Source organism: Symphodus melops, assembly GCF_947650265.1.
Source record: "Symphodus melops genome assembly, chromosome: 10".
Classification (NCBI taxonomy): Eukaryota; Metazoa; Chordata; class Actinopteri; order Labriformes; family Labridae; genus Symphodus; species Symphodus melops.
Genome location: NC_136700.1, coordinates 24,858,674 through 24,880,420, shown reverse-complemented (window position 1 = coordinate 24,880,420; position 21,747 = coordinate 24,858,674). Strand labels below are relative to the sequence as shown.

The 21,747-nt window shown below is 41.1% G+C and overlaps 1 protein-coding gene across 1 annotated transcript; it reads left to right on the top strand.

Annotated features, from left to right (window-relative positions):
- The first annotated feature begins 8,422 nt into the window (after nucleotides 1-8,422).
- On the top strand, nucleotides 8,423-21,409 carry gap43 (growth associated protein 43). Its single transcript, XM_079353796.1, has 3 exons — nucleotides 8,423-8,779; nucleotides 15,676-16,333; nucleotides 21,039-21,409. The coding sequence occupies exons 1-3, from the start codon at nucleotides 8,750-8,752 to the stop codon at nucleotides 21,116-21,118; spliced, it is 768 nt and encodes a 255-aa protein (XP_079209922.1). The 5' UTR covers nucleotides 8,423-8,749; the 3' UTR covers nucleotides 21,119-21,409.
- The last annotated feature ends 338 nt before the right edge of the window (nucleotides 21,410-21,747 follow it).

Genomic DNA, 21,747 nt, shown 5'->3' with positions numbered 1-21,747 from the left:
GAAAAAACGACATACATACCTATGCCGGAAAAAGTGAGAAAAAAACGACATACGGTTCAAGGTTCAAGGTTCAAGGTTCTTTATTTGTCAATTCCAAAATATGTCAGACATACAGTGAAATCGAAATTACGTTTCCCCCCTCCCCACGGTGCAATGTAGATAAGAAAAAGGTAAATAAAATAAAACAAGGTAAAAAGGAGGTAAAAAAGATGTAAAAAAGATAAATAATATTTACATTAATAAACCTAAATGTGCAAAAGTATTAAGTTAAATAAAATGGAGTATAGAACCAGATTATAATAAAAGTGAAACTTGTGCATACATGCATGCATAAATATGTTCTTACATCAGAGATACATGCACACACACATACATATACATACATTCATACATACACATATAAACATACAAACGCATACATTCATATACATACCTATGCCGAAAAAAATAAAAAACGACATACATACTTATTTTGAAAGAAGTGAAAAAAAACAACATACATACCCATGTCGAAAAAAGTAAAAAAACGACATACATACCTGTCGAAAAAATTAAAACCGACATACATACCCACGTAGAAAAAATTGAAAAAATGACATACATACCTATGTCGAAAAAAGTGAAAAAAATGACATACATACCTATGTTGAGAAACTGATAAAAATGACATACATACCTATGTCGAAAAAATTTAAAAACGTCATGCATACATATATGCATACATGCTCATATGTATATGTGCATATATTCATACATGCAATCATACATGCATAGACAAATATACATTTATACATACAATGATACACATACATGTATGCATGCATATTTATACATACATTCATACATACTTTCATGCATGCACACATACAGACATAGATGCATACAGTATGTGCATACATGCAGACATACATACATGCATATACACATACATACTTATATACACGCATTTATACATACATTCATACATAAAAGCACATGTTTTAATGGTTTTATGGTAGGCCTACTTGTAGCAACTTGAGATTTTCTTTTAAATGTAAGGTGCGCTACAAATAAAATGTATTATTATCATTATTATAAAATACAAATATTAAGGCAAGAATACATACACTCATACACACGCAAATACATACATATATACATACGTGCTCATATGTATATGTATTTATACATGCGATCATACATACATAGACAAACATACAATCATCCACATACATGTATGCATACATGCACACATACAGACGTAGATGAATATATACATACATGCATACAGGTGTCAATATTCATACATACAAGCATATATACATAAATGCACATGCATGCATATGTACATACATACATACTTTTATACACGCATATATACAGACATTCATACATAAAAGCACATACATACTTTCATAAATACATTTATCTGTACAAAATAAATCCATGCATATGTATATACACACATACATACATACATACATACATACATACATACATACATGTGCATGCATACATGAATATGTACATACATGAGGGCAAGAATACATACACTCATATACACCCAAATATATATACATACATTCATACATGCATAGACAGACAAACATATATTTATACATACAATAATATATACTTGCATACACACATACATATATACATACTTACATACAGGTAAACATACATACACACATGCATAAATAAACATGCATGGATGCATGCATCCATACATACATATACGGATATATACACACATAAATGCATGCATATATATGCATGTGATTATATATATATACAGTATATTTTTATATATATATATATACACACACACACACACACACATGTTACACCGACACACACACACATATATATATATATATATATATATATATATATATATATATATATATATATATATATATATATATATATATATATATATACACACATACACACACACATATATACACACATACATACACATGTTCTTGCTTTCAGAGATACATCCATGGATTCATTCATAATTACATGCTTACACACATGCATGCATATCAACATGCATATAGTCATAGTCATGTATATATACATTCATACATACAATCATCCATATATATGTATACATGTGTGTATAATATGTATGTAGGTACATACATAAATGTATCTATATATGCATGCATACATACATTCATAGATGCACACATTCATAAATACATACAAACATACATACATACATACAGATATACAGTATATATATATACATGCATGCATATATACATACATAGACATACATGCATGTGTTTATAAGTATGCATGTATGTATGTATGTGTATAGATATACATTCATTCATACATACACACATGCATTAAATTACATTTACATACACACATGCATACATAGACACATTCATGCAGACATACAATCATATATACATACAAATATACATTAAAAAATCTGAATGCATCTGCACATATATGCATATATATAAATGCATAAATGCATGCATACATACGTACATACATATGTTCATGCATGCAGAGATACATTCATACATATATACATGCACATTCATATATACATACATGCATATACACACGTATATACATGCATACACAAATACATGCATATATACATACATTCACACATACAAATACACATATTCATATGTTCATACATACAGAGATTCATGCATGAATACATACATGCACACATATATCCACACAAGCATATATACATGTGTGCATGCATCTATAAATGTATACATATATAAATTCATGCATATGCCATATATACATACATACATACATACATATATGTACATACATCATGAATACATACATTAAGACAATAATACATACACTCATACACATACACATACAAATATACATGCATGCATGTATATATGCATGTATTCATGTATATATATTATGTATACATGCGATCATACATACATAGGCAAACATTTATACATGCATACACATATACACGCACTTGCATGCCTATATATACACATACATGCATATATATACATACTGTATTTATACAATTATATATTCATACATAGATTCACACATATAGTACATACATGCATATTTACTTACAGATGAACATGTTAATACATGCAGACAAGCATACATTCATACATATAATCATACAAAATACTTACACACGTGCAAATACATACATGTCTAAATAAAGTCATACATATATGCATCCATATATATGATGTATATATATGATGTATATATATATATGATGTGTGTGTATATATGATGTATACATATGATGTATATATATATACATACATATATATATATACATACACACATACATACATATATATATTTATATCCTTATGTTCAGAGATACATGCACACATCCATACATACATTCAGAATTGCATGCATACACATACATATGTATGTATGTATGTGTATACACACACATACATACATACACACACACACACACACATACATACATACACACACACACACACACACACACACACACATATACACACACACACACACACACACACACACACACACACACACATACATACATACATACATACATACATAGAATTGTGTATGTGAATGCTGCTGCACTTTTTCAAGAAAAGAAAACTGAAAAGTATTTACCTGAATAGCAGATTTACATTCAGAGCAAACTACGTGTTGATTTGTAATGAAAGTATTGCAATTAGAAATAACGGGCATCTGGAAATGTATTATTCATACTCCTGTGATGATGATAGTTCTCTCACTTAATCAATTTACATCCTTGACTTATGACTCAATACATGCAGTGTTCATTAATGATCAGCCTTTTTGGGTTGAATTTTATTGAAGCCTATTGTGAGCGTTGTCTGCAAGGACGGAAGTGAGTATAGGGTGGTACTGAGGGGGAAAATATCAATATCTGTATAAATCTGATCTCCACATTGCTTAAATGTCAGGTCGCCATTTCACAATCAAAGCTCTGAACCAAAGGTGACTGGGCCTTTGCCATCAGGGCCCCTTACCTTCATGCAGCATGCAGATTTCATCTAGAAAAGCCCAAAAGCCTATGTTTCTCCAGAGGAGATTGAAAGGAAATCTTAAAAACAGTATACCGGTCACTTACTAACCCCCACATTCAACATAATATCCTGGTACAACCTTCTCTCTGGAATCATCAAATAAGCAGCTTAAATTGCAGGTAGCACCCAAATCCAACAGTCACCATTTTACACCGATGCAGCAGGAAGTCTGCAACACAGAGGACCCTTCACATCCCCTTCACCACTCTGTCAGCTGTTCCATTCAGGCTGCCATTTCAGATGAACCTTGGCTGAAAAGAAAACTTATAAAAAACTCATTTTATTACCACTACATATGCTTTTTTAAATGCTTTGCACGTGCCTCGTTATGAAGCTTTTGGTATACAGTTTTTGTTGGTTGCACGTGCTGCAGATTTATGGTAACAAAATATCTGCAATCTATTTTCCTCACCACAACAGATGCTTTTCCTACATATATACCTGATCTATATGTCCACTATAGTGGACAAACTGAAACCAACACTCCTCAGATATAAAATTTCATACCTACAAATTCTGCATTTAAGAGAGTGTAATAAAAAGGTTCCCTATGCAAGATTTGCACATAGAAATTGGGTTGTCATGATTAAGTTCCAAACTCTTTTAAAAAAAACTAAATGCAGTATGCCTCAAATGAACATAGTGTTTCTAAGTTTTGTCCACCTGGGAGGACACCAAGTTGCTTGTGGTGCAATACCTGATATGTGGTGAGCAGGACATTTAACAGTGCAACAGAGGGACACTGATTTAGATAGAGAGACAAATGACCATCCTTTAGCAGAAGAAACAAATCCTTTAAAGGTTGAATTGATGGTAAAATCCATCATATTTTAGGCTTTGTTTTTGAGTATAGCAAAATTACACAAGAGTGACTTTGTAATCACAGTTAGCAGCATCAACATACAGCAAAGTGTTGAACATACCTCGTGGCAGCTTCTCAATACTGTCAGGACAGTGTGACAGTATTGATCTCTGTGGGTGCAGCAGCAGCAGCAGATTCAGCTGCTTAGCGGAACAATCAAATAACCGGACACACACATTAGCATACTAAGATGGGAAGATCAGTAGCAGCTGAGTTAGCCTGGGTCATTTAACTGTCAGCTGATGACCAACCTGCTGCTATTGAAGATGGATTGTTCTCAAAGAGCCGCTCACACACTCTCTTTCTGTTTCTTCAGCTACATCTTCCCCGGCCTCAGTTTAATTTGGCTCTCGGGAATTTAAGTGTTCAGACTTTTATTTTTCACTTAGACAACCCCGATCATTTGTTCTCGGAGTGAGCGAGCTGCCGCGTTTCATTCCTCTCTTAAACAACTTGTAGCAGCGCCCCGAGTGTGGGGATTTGATCGATATGCTATGATGTTATTGGCCTTCAAAGCAATGTGCAGGACAGGCCCTTTGTTGAAAACTGAGCATCTGCAAAGGATCAGAATCTCTCAGTTATATGTGTACATGCTGTACTCTTTACATAAGTACAGTTTACTCAAGACAAACATTTTACATTCTCAGAATTGAATCTTACATTTGAACTTTCATGTTATCTTTTGTTAACATCTGTTTTTAATGTACGCACGGATTAGTAGGAAGGTTGTCAAATATCCGATGTGTTGACCTTCGGTATACTGTGCTAGGTCAATACATTTAAGCTTTTAAAAAAACTTTCTAACCACAAGCAATAATGAGGGACAGATAGAGCATTGTCCAAATTGCAAAAAACCTTGGAAGCATATTGGTACTTGGTACTTGGTCAATGAATTCTTGCTGTATATTTTAGTAATTGAAGAAAAGTTATCAGCCAATATTGGATACCTAGGACTTGAGTTTTTATTGTGAAACAGGTATCAATATAGTTTGATTGTTCCCAAGCAATATATTGTTTCTGTCAGCTCTGCAGTCGAGTTACTGATGTCTAAAGTGTGTAAGGCGTTGTGTGTGTAAGACACAAGAACAGCATCAATTCTTCCTGGCATAAGCTGAAACTCTTCCCAGAGATATTCCTCTTATATGTTTAGGATATTGATTGATGACGTTGTGTTTAAGCTATGTGATGTACTGTGGCTGCTGCCTCACAGAGAGGAGGTTCCTGGTTTGAATCCTTGTCAGAAAGGAACCTCGCGCTGCATGCACATGTTCTCTCCGGGTACTCCGGCTTCCTCTCACAGTCCAAAGATATGCTCGTTAAGTTAACAGTGTGGCTGTAAGTCAGTTCTGTGATTGACTGACGAACAGTCCACGGTGTAACCCCGCCTCTCTCCCAGTGACAGCCGGGATCGGCTCCAGACCGAAAGGCAAAAAGAGATATAAAAGAAGAATGTCTGTTGCTGCAACCAATTTCAACAGCAAAACGTTGTTACAGTCTGGAAGAGTGAAAATATCCCACTGTCATCTTCCAGAACTGAAGTAACCGTGACATTATTGAAATTCTCTGATATTTAGGTTAGATAATAATGATCTAAGAAGACTGAGATGATCACATCTTTGAAGTGGGAAGCTCTTACCTTCGGCTAATCAATACATTGACTCATCAGCTCTTATACGGTGACTAGTGGAGGAGCATATGATTCACATAATGATCACAGTCATGATTGGGTTTCTCTGGCGTTTACTCTTCAGCTGTCTGGACATTTAACACTTCCTGAGCAGGCATGTTGAAGATGCAGAATCAGTGACAACTTTATAAATCTAGAAAGAGAAAGTCATTGAGTTCCCTTGAGGAAAGCGTTTACTTACCTGTTATTCTCTTAATGTGACCCAAAGGGGACTGTTTACAGGCAGACGAATGAACGTGTGTTAAAGTAAAGCAGGCCAGAGCAGAGGAAGAGGATGCACACTCAGCAGAAGCTGCATCTGTGTCATACGCTCTGCTATAGAACCGGCTGACACATAGTGATGATGTACAGCGTGGTAATGGTGCTACATGTGTCTGTGTGGTGGCAGAAAGAGCACAGGGAGGGCTGAGGCTCGGGGGTGCAGGTTAATGATTTCCCCTTAGTGAACTGGATGTGAGAGGAAAGAATAGTGGAGACCAACCACTCAGGACTCTTCCTCCACATGTCTCCTCTTTCTCTCTGTCTGTCCTCCTATTCTTCATCCTCTCCCTCCATCCTTACTGTGTCAGTAGCATCTGCCGGTGTCAGAGTGGGGGTGGGGACTCTTCTGACACCACAGTGTGAATATGTGTGTGCGTGTGTTTGTTTATGAATGTGTGTTATAAAAGACAAATACTGAGTGTGGGTGTTTGCATGAGCATGCGCCTGTGAGCCTCACTGTACCGTAATGGTTATAAATGTAGTTGTGGGGATAATACATGCGCTGTGCCCGCTCATTAAACAGGACTGTGTGCAAATGTGGGCACAGAGGGAGAAAAAAAAGGAGGGGGGGGGAGAATGAGAGGTAGTTTGCTTCGCCTGTCTGCCACACCCGGCCCTCATGCTTCCTCCTCCTACCTCCATCCCTTTCTCTCCATCCATCCATTCCTCTCTCTCTCTCTCTCTCTCTCTCTCTCTCTCTCTCTCTCTCTCTCACACACACACACACACACACACACACTCCTCCTCTGCTCTTCTCGTCTATCTGCTGGTGTTTCCATGAGAACAGAGAGCGCTGGGTATGGGGGGGTTGGTGGGTTTGTGGTGGTTGTGTGGGTGACGTGTCCTAAGAGCAAACTGTGTGTGTGTGTGTGTGTGTGTGTGTGTGTGTGTGTGTGTGTGTACCAAATGCATGCATGCGCCTCTTGATCATCACTGCTCTCTTTCACACGTCTCTTCTGGCAGGAGCTACTCCCGGCTGTGCCAGAAAACATGCTTTTGGCATCACAGTGGCAATTTGGACACACAGCTCACAGGCTCACAACACTAATCAGAGATCCGGAGAGTGTAGAACACACTCTGAGAGGGAGACAGAGCACTTAGAGGAGGAACATTCATGAGCTCCTCTTTGTATTTTCTTAATAATAAAAAAAAAGACATCTCCTTTTGTGTGTGGAAGGGGAGGGGATAAAGCAGAAAGGTAGTGTTGTGACTCACAAAACTAAAGCACAAAAAAGGATTTATCAGAAAAAAAAAATTGGAGGTATCCAGTCAGTCATTAAGCAAAAACCTTTTCTGGGTGGGGCCGCAGCTTTTTTTGCAACAGCGAAGCTGAAAGAGAAGAAGTGGAGGAGGAGGAGGAGGATTGGGTGTGGGGTGAGAAGATGTGGAAGAGAGGAGTGCTGATCTAAAAGAGGTGGGGGGGTTCATCACTATGAGCAAGGAAGAAGAGAAGAAGGAGGAGGGGGATAGTGTGAAGAGGGGAGGGGAGGAGAGGAGAGAGGGATGGAGGGAGCGAAGGGAAGGGAGGGGTTTAAAGGGTGGGCTTGTAGTCATTGTCAGGCTGGGAGTAAGAGAGAGAGAGAGAGAGAGAGAGAGGAGAAAGAGAGAGAGAGAAGGTGTGCCCAGGCAGACCGACTGAAGAACGAGTGTGTGCAAACTGGGATGAGTAAATGCACCAGGCGACTTAGCTGTTGATACAGCCAGAGAGAAAGAGAGAGAAAGAGTGTGTGTGTGCACGAAAGCGAGCGAGCGAGCGAGAGTGCGCGAGAGAGAGAGAGAGGAAGAGAGAGAGAGGGTGAGAGAGAAGAAGAAGTGAAAGGGAGAAAAAAGGGAAGAAACAAGCAGAGAAGAGAAAGGGAGGATACAACAACTACAACTATGCTGTGCTGCATAAGAAGAACCAAACCGGTAAACTGCTCTGATTTTAATTCATTCATTTTTTTTTTTTTAATGTAACTAAACGATGCTTCTTAACTCTGAACTTTGTGCTTCTTGGTTTGTGGTCACATTGAGCCGTTTGAGGAGGGATCAGTGGAACGTGTTGGTGTTATTTGCTTTGACTCTGGGCCTGGCTTCTCTTTATACAAGTCTTTCCACAGAGCCCAGACACGCCTAGTTAATGTGATTATCCCGCATGAATGGACACCACAATGCTGCTCAGACCTCACACTGTACTTGGGGACGAACAAGACTGTAACTCATTATTTTATTTTATTTTTGGGTGGGGGGGGGGGGGTCAGGCATTCCCTCATATTGATTGATAGGCACTTGATAGACTCTGTAATTTCCCAGGTTTTAAAGCTGAAATACTTCCTCATTCAATCCAAAGCTCTCCTGAACTCACTCAGAATAATCCAGCATTGTCAATGATGACTTAGATTAAACCTGTGTGCCCCTTTTCCTGCCTCAAACACAGGTCTCAGACTCGTATATTTGTGCTTTCTTGAGCAGAATTGGGTGACACAGGAAAGTAAATTTCCACAGAGAGGAGGGAATAAAAGGGCGGGGTATAGATTGAGTGAGCAGCACCATCATGTCAGTGGCCTCTGGGGAGTACAATGGGAATAAATGAGTCTAAATGGATTATCATAGCCCTCCAGCTTTATAAGTGGATGCTGTCAATGGAGGTTACTATGAAGTGTGCACTCATTTAAAGGGTGTAAAAGGGTGGTGTCGGTGGTGGCAATATCCTAAAAAAAAAGGTGTTGCATGGAAGCGGGTGGGTCTGGGCAGTGAAGAAGAGGGGTGGCACTCTTCCTGTGCTTCACTCTGTGTCATTCCAGCAGCTATGGTGGCTTTTCTGTGTAAGATCAGGGCCACGTTTCTGCTTGTATCTGCAGCTGAGTATGATTTTATCGTGTTTCTATTACACTGGATCGTGATGGCAATTTCATTGCTTCTTAAATGGTAACTTGCTTGAGTCAAATTAGGTCTGGCAGGCAGAGGAGAGAAAAAGGAAGCTAAGCATCCCAGTTGTAAGACAGGCAGGAAAAGTGGGGTGCAGTCAGGGAAGAGAGCAAGCGGCAGGGTGAAGCGAAGCTGCACATGGAGGTAGATGGAGAGAGATTGCAAGAGGAGGTGGAAAGCGTAAGGGAGGAAAAAAAGAGACAGGTATAGAGCGGTCGCAAGGTGTGGGGGAAGGTAGGAAAAGGCAGACGTGAAGCGAGGCAGAATTAGAAGAAGGGAACAAAACTGGATGGCAGCTAGACTGAGAGGATTTGTGCTGGTGACAGAGCGAGGGATGCTGGTAGGAGAGGCTGAGCAAGCGCAAAGGTGAGAAAATCAAAGGGAAGGAAGCCGGCGTGCTTCACACTGCAGCCATGTGGGTGAGGCACCGGCTTTTTCTGACAGAACGCTGTCGCTGCTTACAGCGCATGCGCCTTCCACCACAGGGGAAAATTTCCTCAGCGGCCCAGGAGCCCTTCTCCTCCTGCTCTCACCTTTTTGAGGAGCAGAGGCATAAATGAATCCCGACAGACACTTCATGGAAGGATGAGCAAAGAGACTGATTTTCCTCTGCTTTGAACAAGGCAGCACTGCTGTAGGTGGTCCTGTTAATGTAGAGTGTCATTTTGGGAGTGGCTACCATCACTTCATTAAAGTCCCTTTGGTTACCACAGCCCTTCGCTTTAGATTTAGATGGATTCAGTTTGGGAAGAAAATCATAACCTCAGAAAACACTTCTTGTTCTTCTCAGGGTTTGGAGAAACATCTAGGATCAAGCTTAGTCATCAGCTCAGGACTTCTTTCAAACCAAAGCTTCCCAAAGATGTAATTTCTCTATTAAAACCCATGAACAAATCCCTACCATAAGTGTAATTCTTAAACTCCGCCCAAACTCAATTACCTTGAGTTCCTTCGCTGGCTCTGGGAGCTGCCCTGCCCTGTGTCTACTTTAAGCCTGAGCCTTTAATCATCTGGACACAACTCTAAAAAGAAGATGAAGTTTGATTTGTTTATGATGAATAAAATCCTCTCACATTGAAGCTCCTTCAAAAAACATTTTCAAGGGCTCGCCTTCAGCCAAAGCGACAACCCAATCAGTATTTATAGTTTCCACCAAAACCTCCAGAACCAGCCTATATGACCACTTTCCACTAGCTCCCTCCGTACTTCCACATGCCCTTCTCCCCCACAGCCTCACCCCCTGCCCGGCCCCTCATGAGATCAGTGGCGATAGCGGAGCCTTTGTTCAGGCAGAGAGTCAGTGTAATAGAATTAAAGGCAGCTCCAGAGGATGTAATGACTCCGGCATATGGCTGCTTATTAGTTGCCGCGGAGCATCTCTTTCCCCGGCTGCCGTAGAAGACACAGTACATCCTTTAATATCGCTCATCAATTCACCGTCAAAGAACAGAGAGATAGATAGATAGAGGGAAAGAGAGAGAGGGAGATGGTGAAGCGGGGGCTGTGGCAGTCACCACCTGAGCCCCCCCTCTCCTCTCCTCTCCTGCAGGAGATAGCCGGCTAAAAGGGTGTGGTGCTCCGCTATGTCTGTATACGTGTGCTTCTGTGTCTATGTGTGTGTGTGTGTGTGAGAGAGAATGAGTGGGTAGCAGTTTGCACGGTGACGAAGAGAGTGAAAGACGGTGGTAAGAAAGAAGAAGGGGAGAGATTTAACAGACAGCAGACAGCAGCCTGTCTTTAGTGTCTGGATGATTCCTGCAGAAAAAAGCTGACAGACATTGGAATACTGCCGGGATTTTCAGGAGAGAGGAAGTATGTGTGCCACCAGCAGCGTAGCTAATAGCATCTCTACAGTATGAATGCTTGTGAGCTGGAAGAATATGAAAAATGTTTGAGGATTTTCCTTTAAATTGGTTGTATTACTAACATCTGGTAACATGTACACACATTTGAGTAATTACATGCAGCAGTGTTTTTCAAGCTAATACATTCTGAGTAGCTGCACCTGTTGGGTAGATGATAAAAGTGCTTCTGCAAAGCAAAGTGTAACTCCACCATTGAGAATGCAAATATTACGTTAATCATTTCGTTCCCCTCCTGCGAGTGGTGTTCAAGCTCATGTTGGGTGGAGCTGCTGAGTGGAAAAGGATTCACCTGCTTCAATGGACCAGAATTAAAATACACAAAACAAAAATAGGATTATAGACACGTTGGTATGTGCTTTAGCATTAGCTGTGGTTCTGTGGTAAATCAACTATTAACCCCTCCGCTTCCTCCGTGTCTTCCCTCATCCCCCCCCCCCTCCCCCTCCCCCAAAACATGTCCCTAATGGCCCTGGCAATGAGGCATTGGGAAGGTGGTGGATCGTAACTGTGTGTCACCATTGGGGGATGGTATGTGTGTGTATGTGTGCTTATAGATCAATTGGCGGAGCCATTGACTCTCGGGTGTGGTTCTCACGACAGCCAGTGCCCACCCAAGGACAGAGTGAGACAGGGAGCAAACACTGCAGCTGATAGACAAAAGCTGTAATAGACACATCAAGCTGTCAGATAATGGACTGAGGTGTTTTACCTCTGCACGCAGGAAACACAAAGGAATCTGTCCTCATGTATTCGGATAAAACTGACCTGCACGCTAACATGCAGATTTAGGTTGCAGGAGATGGCGTTCATTTTATGACATCGTTATACGTTAAAGTGTACTCCATTGTATTATCATAGTTAAAATCATTGCAGTGGGATTGCATAATCTGTCCCAAAATCATGCCTGAAAAGCACTTTTTCTCTTGCAAGCATTTTTGCTGGATTAATAAACACTTTCAGTGATTGTAGTGTATCTATGGCAACCGTTTTCCAAGAGGAAACACTGCAGGCTTGTTGAAATAAGTAATTTGATTAACCTAATAGTGCAAATATGTGTTCACCGCTGCAAATTAAATAGGGGTGTAGACAGTGGAGGAGTCTCTGTAAAGATTTGGAAGGGGAGGCGTACCTTTTACCATTGGGAGGTGCTGCTGTATTTATGAATGAAAATGTGTGCCGCACAGCCACAGAGTGGGATAGCGCCTGCAGGAGGGTATACGTGACCAGGGTTCACTGAACAGTCAGAGCCCTCCAGAAGCAATTCTTTCAGGATTAGGAGCAATTATTCTGATTACACAAATATTACAAGTGAATTAAGATACTATCTCAGTCATTTACAATTGCTGCACAGTATTATTAAGCTGAATAGGTTTGATATGACAGATCAAAGTCGCTTTGACTGCACCGTCTGGTCGATTAAAAGAGACCACACGAGTCGAGGAAATCACAGCACAGCACTTTTGGGGGACAAATATCAACACATCAAGTGATAAAGCCACGATTGTAGCCACACCAAACATGACGCCGACCTTTCCTCGTCTTCCTCCACCGATATGAGATCACTTGGCGCTCTGCAGGTGTTTTATTACATTTAGACTCAAACACACAAACACACACACACACACACACACACACACACACACACACTGATCTCTAAAGTAAATGACATCCCCTTTGTTCCAATAATGATGTCATACCCTCATATTCCCCAAAACCCTCATCCATCGCTTTCTCCTTCCCTCCTTCTCTCTCTCTCTCTCTCTCTCTCTCTCTCTCTCTCTCTCTCTGTCTGACTCATTGTGTGCAGCCAGTAAGTAATTCTATTTAGAGTTAAGTGCTTGGGTCGAATTTTTGGCAATTGTAAGCACCCATGAGATCAGACACAATAAAAGCCCAATAAGTCACCCTGGACATGCATATTATTAAGAGCAGAGGGTGTGGCGGCGGTGCTTTGTCTGTCTCCTTGCTGGACGGTTGCTCAAACTTATTTCCTTACGAACCGTTACATAAACAAGTTCAGGCTTAGCATAAAGAGCAAGTTAAAGCAAAGCCAAGGACCTCCTATCCCTCAAACATCCAAACGTATAATGTGTGTTTTTTTTTCTTCATATTTCATGTTGCACAGAATTGCTTCATGAAGATGGTATATATATATTAAGTATTGCTGGAAGGCCCGGGGCAGGATTTACACATTAAACCCTGGGGATGGCATGTGGATGAAGGTGGAGGAGGGTGAATATTCTGACACAGCTGCGCCTTGGCCTCCCTGCTCCAATATTGAACTGACACACTGACCCTGAAGAAGACATGTTGGTTTTTAGGGCCTCTGGCTCTTAAATCATGTCACGCAGATGAGATTCCTCACACAGGCAGCCGCTAAAGTCAAACTCATGTCCAATAAAATGACTCTATTAGAAACAGGAAGTATCAGGCACGAGAGGGACGGATGGAGCCTGAAAGGAACATTTTCAAAGCCATTCACTGACCTTAAACAAGATGCTACTGCTCGGTGACACAAACCACCAACATTGACATACACACGCGTGTATAACCCCCACCAGCTGGCGCCGCACCCTTCCGCTGCATCACACACAACCCCGCCTTAACCATGCTGATTGCTCCGCCTGATTTACGATTTCCCCATTGGCCCGCTCCCCTAAGGGGTCAGGTGTGCTGCCAATCAGGGTGACATATAGTCTTTCATAGCACCAACCGGCAGACAGCGCCGTGATGAGTTAGCACTCTGGTTGTCAAGGTAACCTTTGATGGTTGGGAGGGGTATGGCAGTGAATGCTGAGGAGACTGTAGCAGGCAGCTCGTTCCCTAGCAGCCAGAGACAGAGCCGTAGAAAGCTACTGTACCGAGAGAATAGAGAGTGGCTCATTATTTAGGAGAGAGAGACTCAATTTTAAACGCTTACTGTTCCCTGGTAACTGTGATGAATCTATTAGCAATGGATGCTTTTGAGAGGTTCTACATTTCGGCGATTATTCAATAAATCTATTTCAGCCGCATTATAAAGAGGACAATATTCACCCCCAAGCCCGGATTGAATAACTGCAACAAATGCCTGGAGTCGTTCCCAAAATCCGAGTGAACTCATTTCATTAGGTGTAGAGAATCAACCCCCACACAGATCTGTGAGTCTCATAACAGAGAATAAAAAACAGTAGAATGGTTCAAAATCCACTCTTCCCAACACATGATGTGATAAAAGGCTGAACATTCATTCTGTTGTCAAACCAATTAGTGAATCCGGGAAAAAAGGCTTGACGCGTCGAAGGACAGAAACACTGAAAAACCATTTCTGCACTTCTTCATATTTATATCTTCTGGCTGACTGAAGCTGCACTGCATGCATGCACTCTGACAATTTATGTTTGCTTCATGTTGCTTATTCTCATTCATTTAAAGTGCACATTTAAAGCTTTTTGATTGGTCGACTCTTGGCTAGATAATGTTTTACCTTGATTTGAAGGCTTTATTCATTTTTTTCAATGTAATGATTCATTTTGTTTGCTCATCGTTCATTCCTTTATTTGATTTGATTTCTTTTCATTAGATTTATATGACTCATAGCACAACCCACATATTGATGGACACCTACTGTATGGATCCAGTTTCTGAAGGTAATATCATGGAACGCCTTTCAATATTACACTGTGTTCTGTCCCTTTCCTAACCCTGTATCTCATCCGGTCCTGAACGTTTACCTCTAAACCAGTCCTGAAACCTGACTAACCCTACTTTTCCCAGGATATGATTCTCCAGCAATGGTGATTCATGACTCCATGAGCAATAATCCCCTCTCTCAAAGCATATACTTCTTTAATTTTCTGACATTTCATCTCATGACATACTGTATCTTCTACAAGAGTACACAAGCATGATATTTTGGGAGGCTCATCCTTTAGTTATATATCATTCAGTAACAGGATTTCTTTAAGTAGTTTAGAGTAACAACCCTTTGCTTCCAGACAACCTGCATGATTGCTTACAGTGATTGTTAACTTGCTGTATATCCTCTACCAGGTGGATAAGAATGAGGATGCAGACCAGAAGATTGAACAGGATGGGACTGCCAACAAACCTGAGGACAAGGCCCACAAGGCTGCCACCAAAATACAGGCCAGCTTCCGCGGACACATAACCCGGAAAAAGATGAAAGACGGAGAGGAAGAGAAGGAAGGCGACAGTCCTGCTGCTGGAGAGGAGGCAACAGAGGGAGGAGAGAAGGAAAAGAAAGCTGAGGGAGAGGAGGCACCTGCGAAAAAGGAGGAGGAGGCTGCAGGAGAGGAGGCCAAAAAGGAGGAAGAGACGAGCCAAGCCAAAAGCCCAGTGGCAGAAAAGCCAGCTAACTCTCCGGCAGCTGCTGCTGCTGCCTCTCCTGTAGGCGCAGCAACATCTCCTGTAGCGGCAGCCCCTGCTGCTACCTCTCCTGCAGCTGCCACAGCGCCCTCTGAGCCCCAGAAAGAGGAGCCAAAGGTGGTGGAGAAAGCAGAGGAGAAGCCCAAAGAGGTGGAGGCCCCAGCACCGGCGGTCAAGAGTCCCACCACAGCCACAGCTGAGGAGAAAAAGGAGGAGGGGGATAGTGAGGAGAAAAAGGAGGAGGCCAGACAAGCCGATGTGCCTGCTGCTGTCAGCCCGACAGCTGAAAAGGAGGAGCCTAACCAAACAAAAGATAAACAAGGTATGCAGCTTTCACTTAAGCTTCTACATCCTTTCATTCAAGAAGAACTTGTTTAGAATCCATTACATGCCCATGAGCTCACAACAAACAAAATAAGCTTACATAAGATACAGGAAGGTTCCTCAAAATCTCAGAATCAAACAATTAGTTGAGTACATGTTTGCAGGGACATCGAGTTCAGAGACAAAAATAAGTCCAGACACAATTGCTAATCAAGAAGCAATTACTTACTGTAAAAAAAAAGAAGAGAAAAAAAGGTAAGCTTTCCAGTCGTCTGCTTGGCAGGCACCACAGGAAACAACTGCTTGACTCTTGGGGATTTAAAGATACTTGGCAGGGCTCCACCATTCACTGGTTAACAAAAAGACACAGCTCAATATTCGATTAGACTGCCTTAGTATCACAGCTTCTGCAAGATGTAAACTCCATACAGATGAGGCAGAGAATGGGAAAGACATAATGGGTTTGAAGTAATTAGTGCTGGTAAGGTAAGCTGTTAATGGATGCATATTGCCTGTATGTTCTGCACGATACAACACCATAAGAGTTGACCCAGCGGCAACCTCCGCTCTTGAAAAATGCAAAATACAAAATCCTGCAGATCGTCGAGCTGGTTCCAGAAGCAACACCCACACGATTGGCACAAAAAGCTGTTTTTACAGCATAAATTTTCCAATTTACATGTTTACATACTGGTTTGAAAAACAATACTGTTCTGATTAGTTATTGTCCTCACTGGCACACACAGCATGAAGGGTGTGATTTTTTTTACAAGGCTTATCAGGAGGGTTAAAACCCGCCTCAGCTCCAGCTCTCAGCCTGTCTTTAGTTTGACTAAAAGTTAAACTGAGACAGCATTTCCAGCATGGCGGCTGCCACCAATGAGCCTCTGGAGCCCCCTGCAGGAACAGATGAGTGACGTCACTCAGGTTTCACCTAAAAATATTTACAGTCTATGGACACGACACGTTAATAGGTACGGCATGATACCATACCACACGACACTATAGGACGCAACAGAATACGACATGATACACTTTGTCGCCCTCTTTTGAAAAAGATGACTGCGACTCCAAGTGCTGCACACATAAGCTTCCTCCACAGACTGAAACCCCCAATCATTGGTTTAATTATGAACGCAAACAGTTGTGAACATGGCTATCGTATCCCTTTTTTTCCATTCCTCCAAAACAGCTGATTTTAAAGGAGACCAATATTTTATGTCCAACAATGGAAACATTAATCTGAGTGAATTTGAAGGCCATGAAATGACATGGTAACGTTGATGCAGCATACCCACAACACGTTCCTGACATGAACTCATATTTCTGGTCCAAGGACTCTCAGACTGGGTCAGACAGGTAGTTAATGGAGCATGTTCAGTCTCGAGTAGGCGGGGGTGTGAGGTGGGAAACACACATACACACACGCCAACTGGAGAACTACAGGGAAACTAGGTCACCTAGGCAGCGCTGTCTCCCTGTTGTCATAGTTACCACCACCTCGATGGGATAGCTGGCCTGCGCAGAGCAGTGCGGGGATAACAGGTGCTCTGATTTCAATGAATGATTAATGATACCTACTGGTCACGATCTGCACCAGGGGAAGTCTGTCACAAACAAACACCACTTGACGAAGAACCCACTTAACTAAGAATACACGACTGGCAACAATCTGCTTAAATAACTGAACTGAATCAGAGAGCAAATTAATATTTATTACACAGTGATTGGTTAATGGCTGTCAGCGCACAGACTGGAGTCACATGCACAAGGACGGCAGGTACTCTGATCCGACTGAATAATTTATGAGGCAGCCTGGATATGATCCAGATTCTCCACCAAGCATAATCTGTGTCACTGGTTCCATTAGTTACGTCTGACCAAGTTTAATGTCAAAGCAGGATGACACAGTACTGGATACACTGTAAAAACTGAGATATAAACAAGCGTATCTGTCTCAGAAATATCGCATTACACTTATTTTAAACCATGTTTCCTGAAAGGTCCAAATAGGATGATCATTTTTAAGATATAAAAATGCATAAAAAGGACAAATAAACAGAACCGCTGGTCCTAAATTAATAATGTAGAAAGCAAAATGTACTTGTTGTGTTGATCCATCGATATCAGTACGTCCATCTAAATGTGTTTGCACAATTGGCCAGTTAATTATCTTGAAATAAGATTTGAACTGTGAGGCAGTTTTTACTTATCGTATGTGTAATGAGATTATGTTTTGGTCCAGTTCAGAGATTTACAACAGGACTGCTGACTTCTCCAAAGTGTTCAATCAGAAAAGGCAGCGCTCTGATTTATTGACTCATTTGGTCGACGTCGACAGTTGCAATAAAAAAACACAAACAAAAAAACACAAACATTTCTCTCATTGGACTTCTGTCTGGAAGCATAATTAGATTATAGTAATGGGTATTGGGCTGTTGCTTGTCCTATTGATCTTATGAATGGATGCTAACTGTGTCCTCCAAACAGGTTTGAAGCCGACCTCCTGCACATCATCCCCACTGTATCTCCCCAATATCCTTCTCTATCTCCACTGTCCTTATCGAATGCAGGCATAAAAGCCCCAAAAGTAAAATCATGGGCATCTTCCAGACGATTCACTGGTCATGTCAAGTTCTGAGATTCTCCTGTCCTCTCCTTTTTTTAACCACTAATGAGGACCTCAATTTAATCATGAATTACCTTTAGGGACACTTGTATAGTTCAAAGAGGAATAATGAGGGTTCAGGTCACAGAGAGCTGAGTGTCATCTTCATAGCACCAACACTAAATTCTGATATAATAAGCCCTACTTTGAACAAAAACTGAAAAAAAAAATAAAAAAAAAAATCCAAGGACAAAGCCTTGTGGTGCTCCATTTGAAGAGAAACTTTGAACTGAGGTTAAAGTTTATGTTAAAAACAAAAAGACAAACTTAAATGGCATTTGGAAAATGATGATTATTAAGTTAATTCTTAATATCTGTTAATTGGCACAATCCTTCAACTTTGGCTTTGTCTCTCTGCGTCACAGAATATTATTTATTAAAATCTTCAGTGAAATCCACTGACAGCCTTTGTAATAGATAGCACGGATCACCAGAGTGTTTATTTCCCCCTCTTCAGCTCTTATTTGAAAATGAATCAGAAACCAGCATTTTTGTCGTTATGTCACCAGTGAGGATAATTGCGGCGGCACTGATGTCAGGATTCCTGAAACGATGAGATTTGGCACCTTGAATTGGGTGAAATTGGTTTTTCATCACACCGTTCACTTGTTCCAGAGACGGACAAACTCACGACTGTCATGCCGGCTAACAGGCTAATCACCTCTTACCTGGGAGATCGAGCTGAACACACGGGCACTTTAGTACAAGCCTTAACACACACACAACCTCTCTCTATCTCTCCGTCTCTCTCTGCCTCACCCTAACCGACACTCACGCATACACACACACAGACACACAGACACACACACACACACACACACACGCACTCCATCACCCCAATCTCCAATGCAATGATGTCATTCTTTAATGTCTCCTGCTTCTATTAAAGGAGCATGATGTCATACCATGAGCTCACCATGGAATGACATCATCAGTCTCAGGGGCGTTTGAATATATGGTTTGGTCACAAACAATAAAATAAAGATTTTAGCCCTATTAGGGAAATAAAATAAAAAAAAATAATAAAAAAAAGTTTTCATTTATCCATCCATGCATCTGTTATGTGTATTGTTTTTCCTGTTCTGGGCCGCGGGGGACTCAAGCTTATCCTAGCTGCCACTGGGTGAGAGGCGGGGTACACCCTGGACTGTCAATCACAGGCAACCAGCCATACTCACATTCACACCTACGGGCAATCTGAAGTCACCAATTAACCTAACGAGCATTCCTCTGGACTGTGGAAGGAAGCCAGAGTACCTGGAGAGAACCCACGCATGCATCAATGAATGCTGATACAAATATACTGTGTGTGTGTGTGTGTGTGTGTGTATATATATATATATATATATATATATATATATTTACATACATTTTTTTTTTTGCTGCCATTTTAGGCCAACGACCTCATGTGATATTGGCTCGGTGTTGAATCACGGATTGTTACTCAGCAGTATTCACCTCTAAGCGAGCCAACACTGGATGTTATTACAACGCAGCACACTGAGGGCATCACACAGAATCAGATGTGACAAGCCGATATGGCGCTGTTAGCGCTGAGATGTCAGTTCAAATGCTTCATGGGTCCATTAGGAGCACTCTCTTCTTTTATTATTCACACAGCCGGTGCTGAAATCCAGATATGAGACTACTTCTGACTGACATGCTCTCAGTTTTAATGGAGTTGACATCTCTTGAACATCCTGGGTCTTACTGTGAATCCGTTTCACCGTTTTTACGATTGCTCAATGTTACAATATCCTTTTTTTTCTCCTTTCTTTTCATAAAGAAACCATCTGAGGGGAAATATATAAAACATCAAATGTAGCAGTTGGCATGGGAAATCGTTGAAACTCAGTATTTTAGAATAATCAGTAAAGGACCAGTTATTATTCCAGCCCCACTAATTTTCTCCTTTCCTCTCTCCACCCCACCTATCTATCATACCCCCCACACTTCCTTACTCCCTTACATATAATTTTTGTCCTCTCACTTGCCTCTTTACACTTCCCTCCGCCTTCTCTCGCCCTCTTCTCAGACGCTGTAGAAGAGTCAAATGCAGAGGAGGCGACCCCTGAGGACGCAGCGGCGGAGGCCACCGAGTCCAAGGATGACTAAGACACGGTCTCACCTGAAGAAAGCAGAAATTAAGAGTATGAAGAATAACACAAAAACAAAAATCTAAAAATGGTTGCTCTTTGCCTTCCCAATGTGAAGGCAGTCAGTTTCTATTTGTTTGTCATTTTTTGTGTGGCAATGATTTTCTCATGTTGGGGGGAGTTTCCAGTGTGAAGTTTTTTGGCTCAAGCTAATACTACGAGGAAGAGATGGTGACGATGACGATGTTTTTGATTATGAATTTAAAAAAAATAAAAAGATTGTTACCGTGGCGACGTAGAGGATGATGATGATGATGATGATGATGCAGATAAAAAGGGGAGGATTTGATTTGTTCCATCTTCACCATCTATTGCAAGTGGATCAGTGTTGGAGTGAACGCTCCCAACTGGATATTTACACATTTAAAATAATGCGTTGTGAATGCACCATCCTTGATTTTGCATCGCGGTGCACCTTCTTTCAACCCATTTTTGCAAATTAAATCTGTGATACAGCAAATGCACGCACAAAAACAAGCTGGTTTTAAAATGCAACCCTAGTTTTCAAGACCGCACAAGTGTATTGAAAACACAGCAAGTAGTTAATGTACTGACTCCCTGTATGGAGACGAGAATGTATCGTTAAAT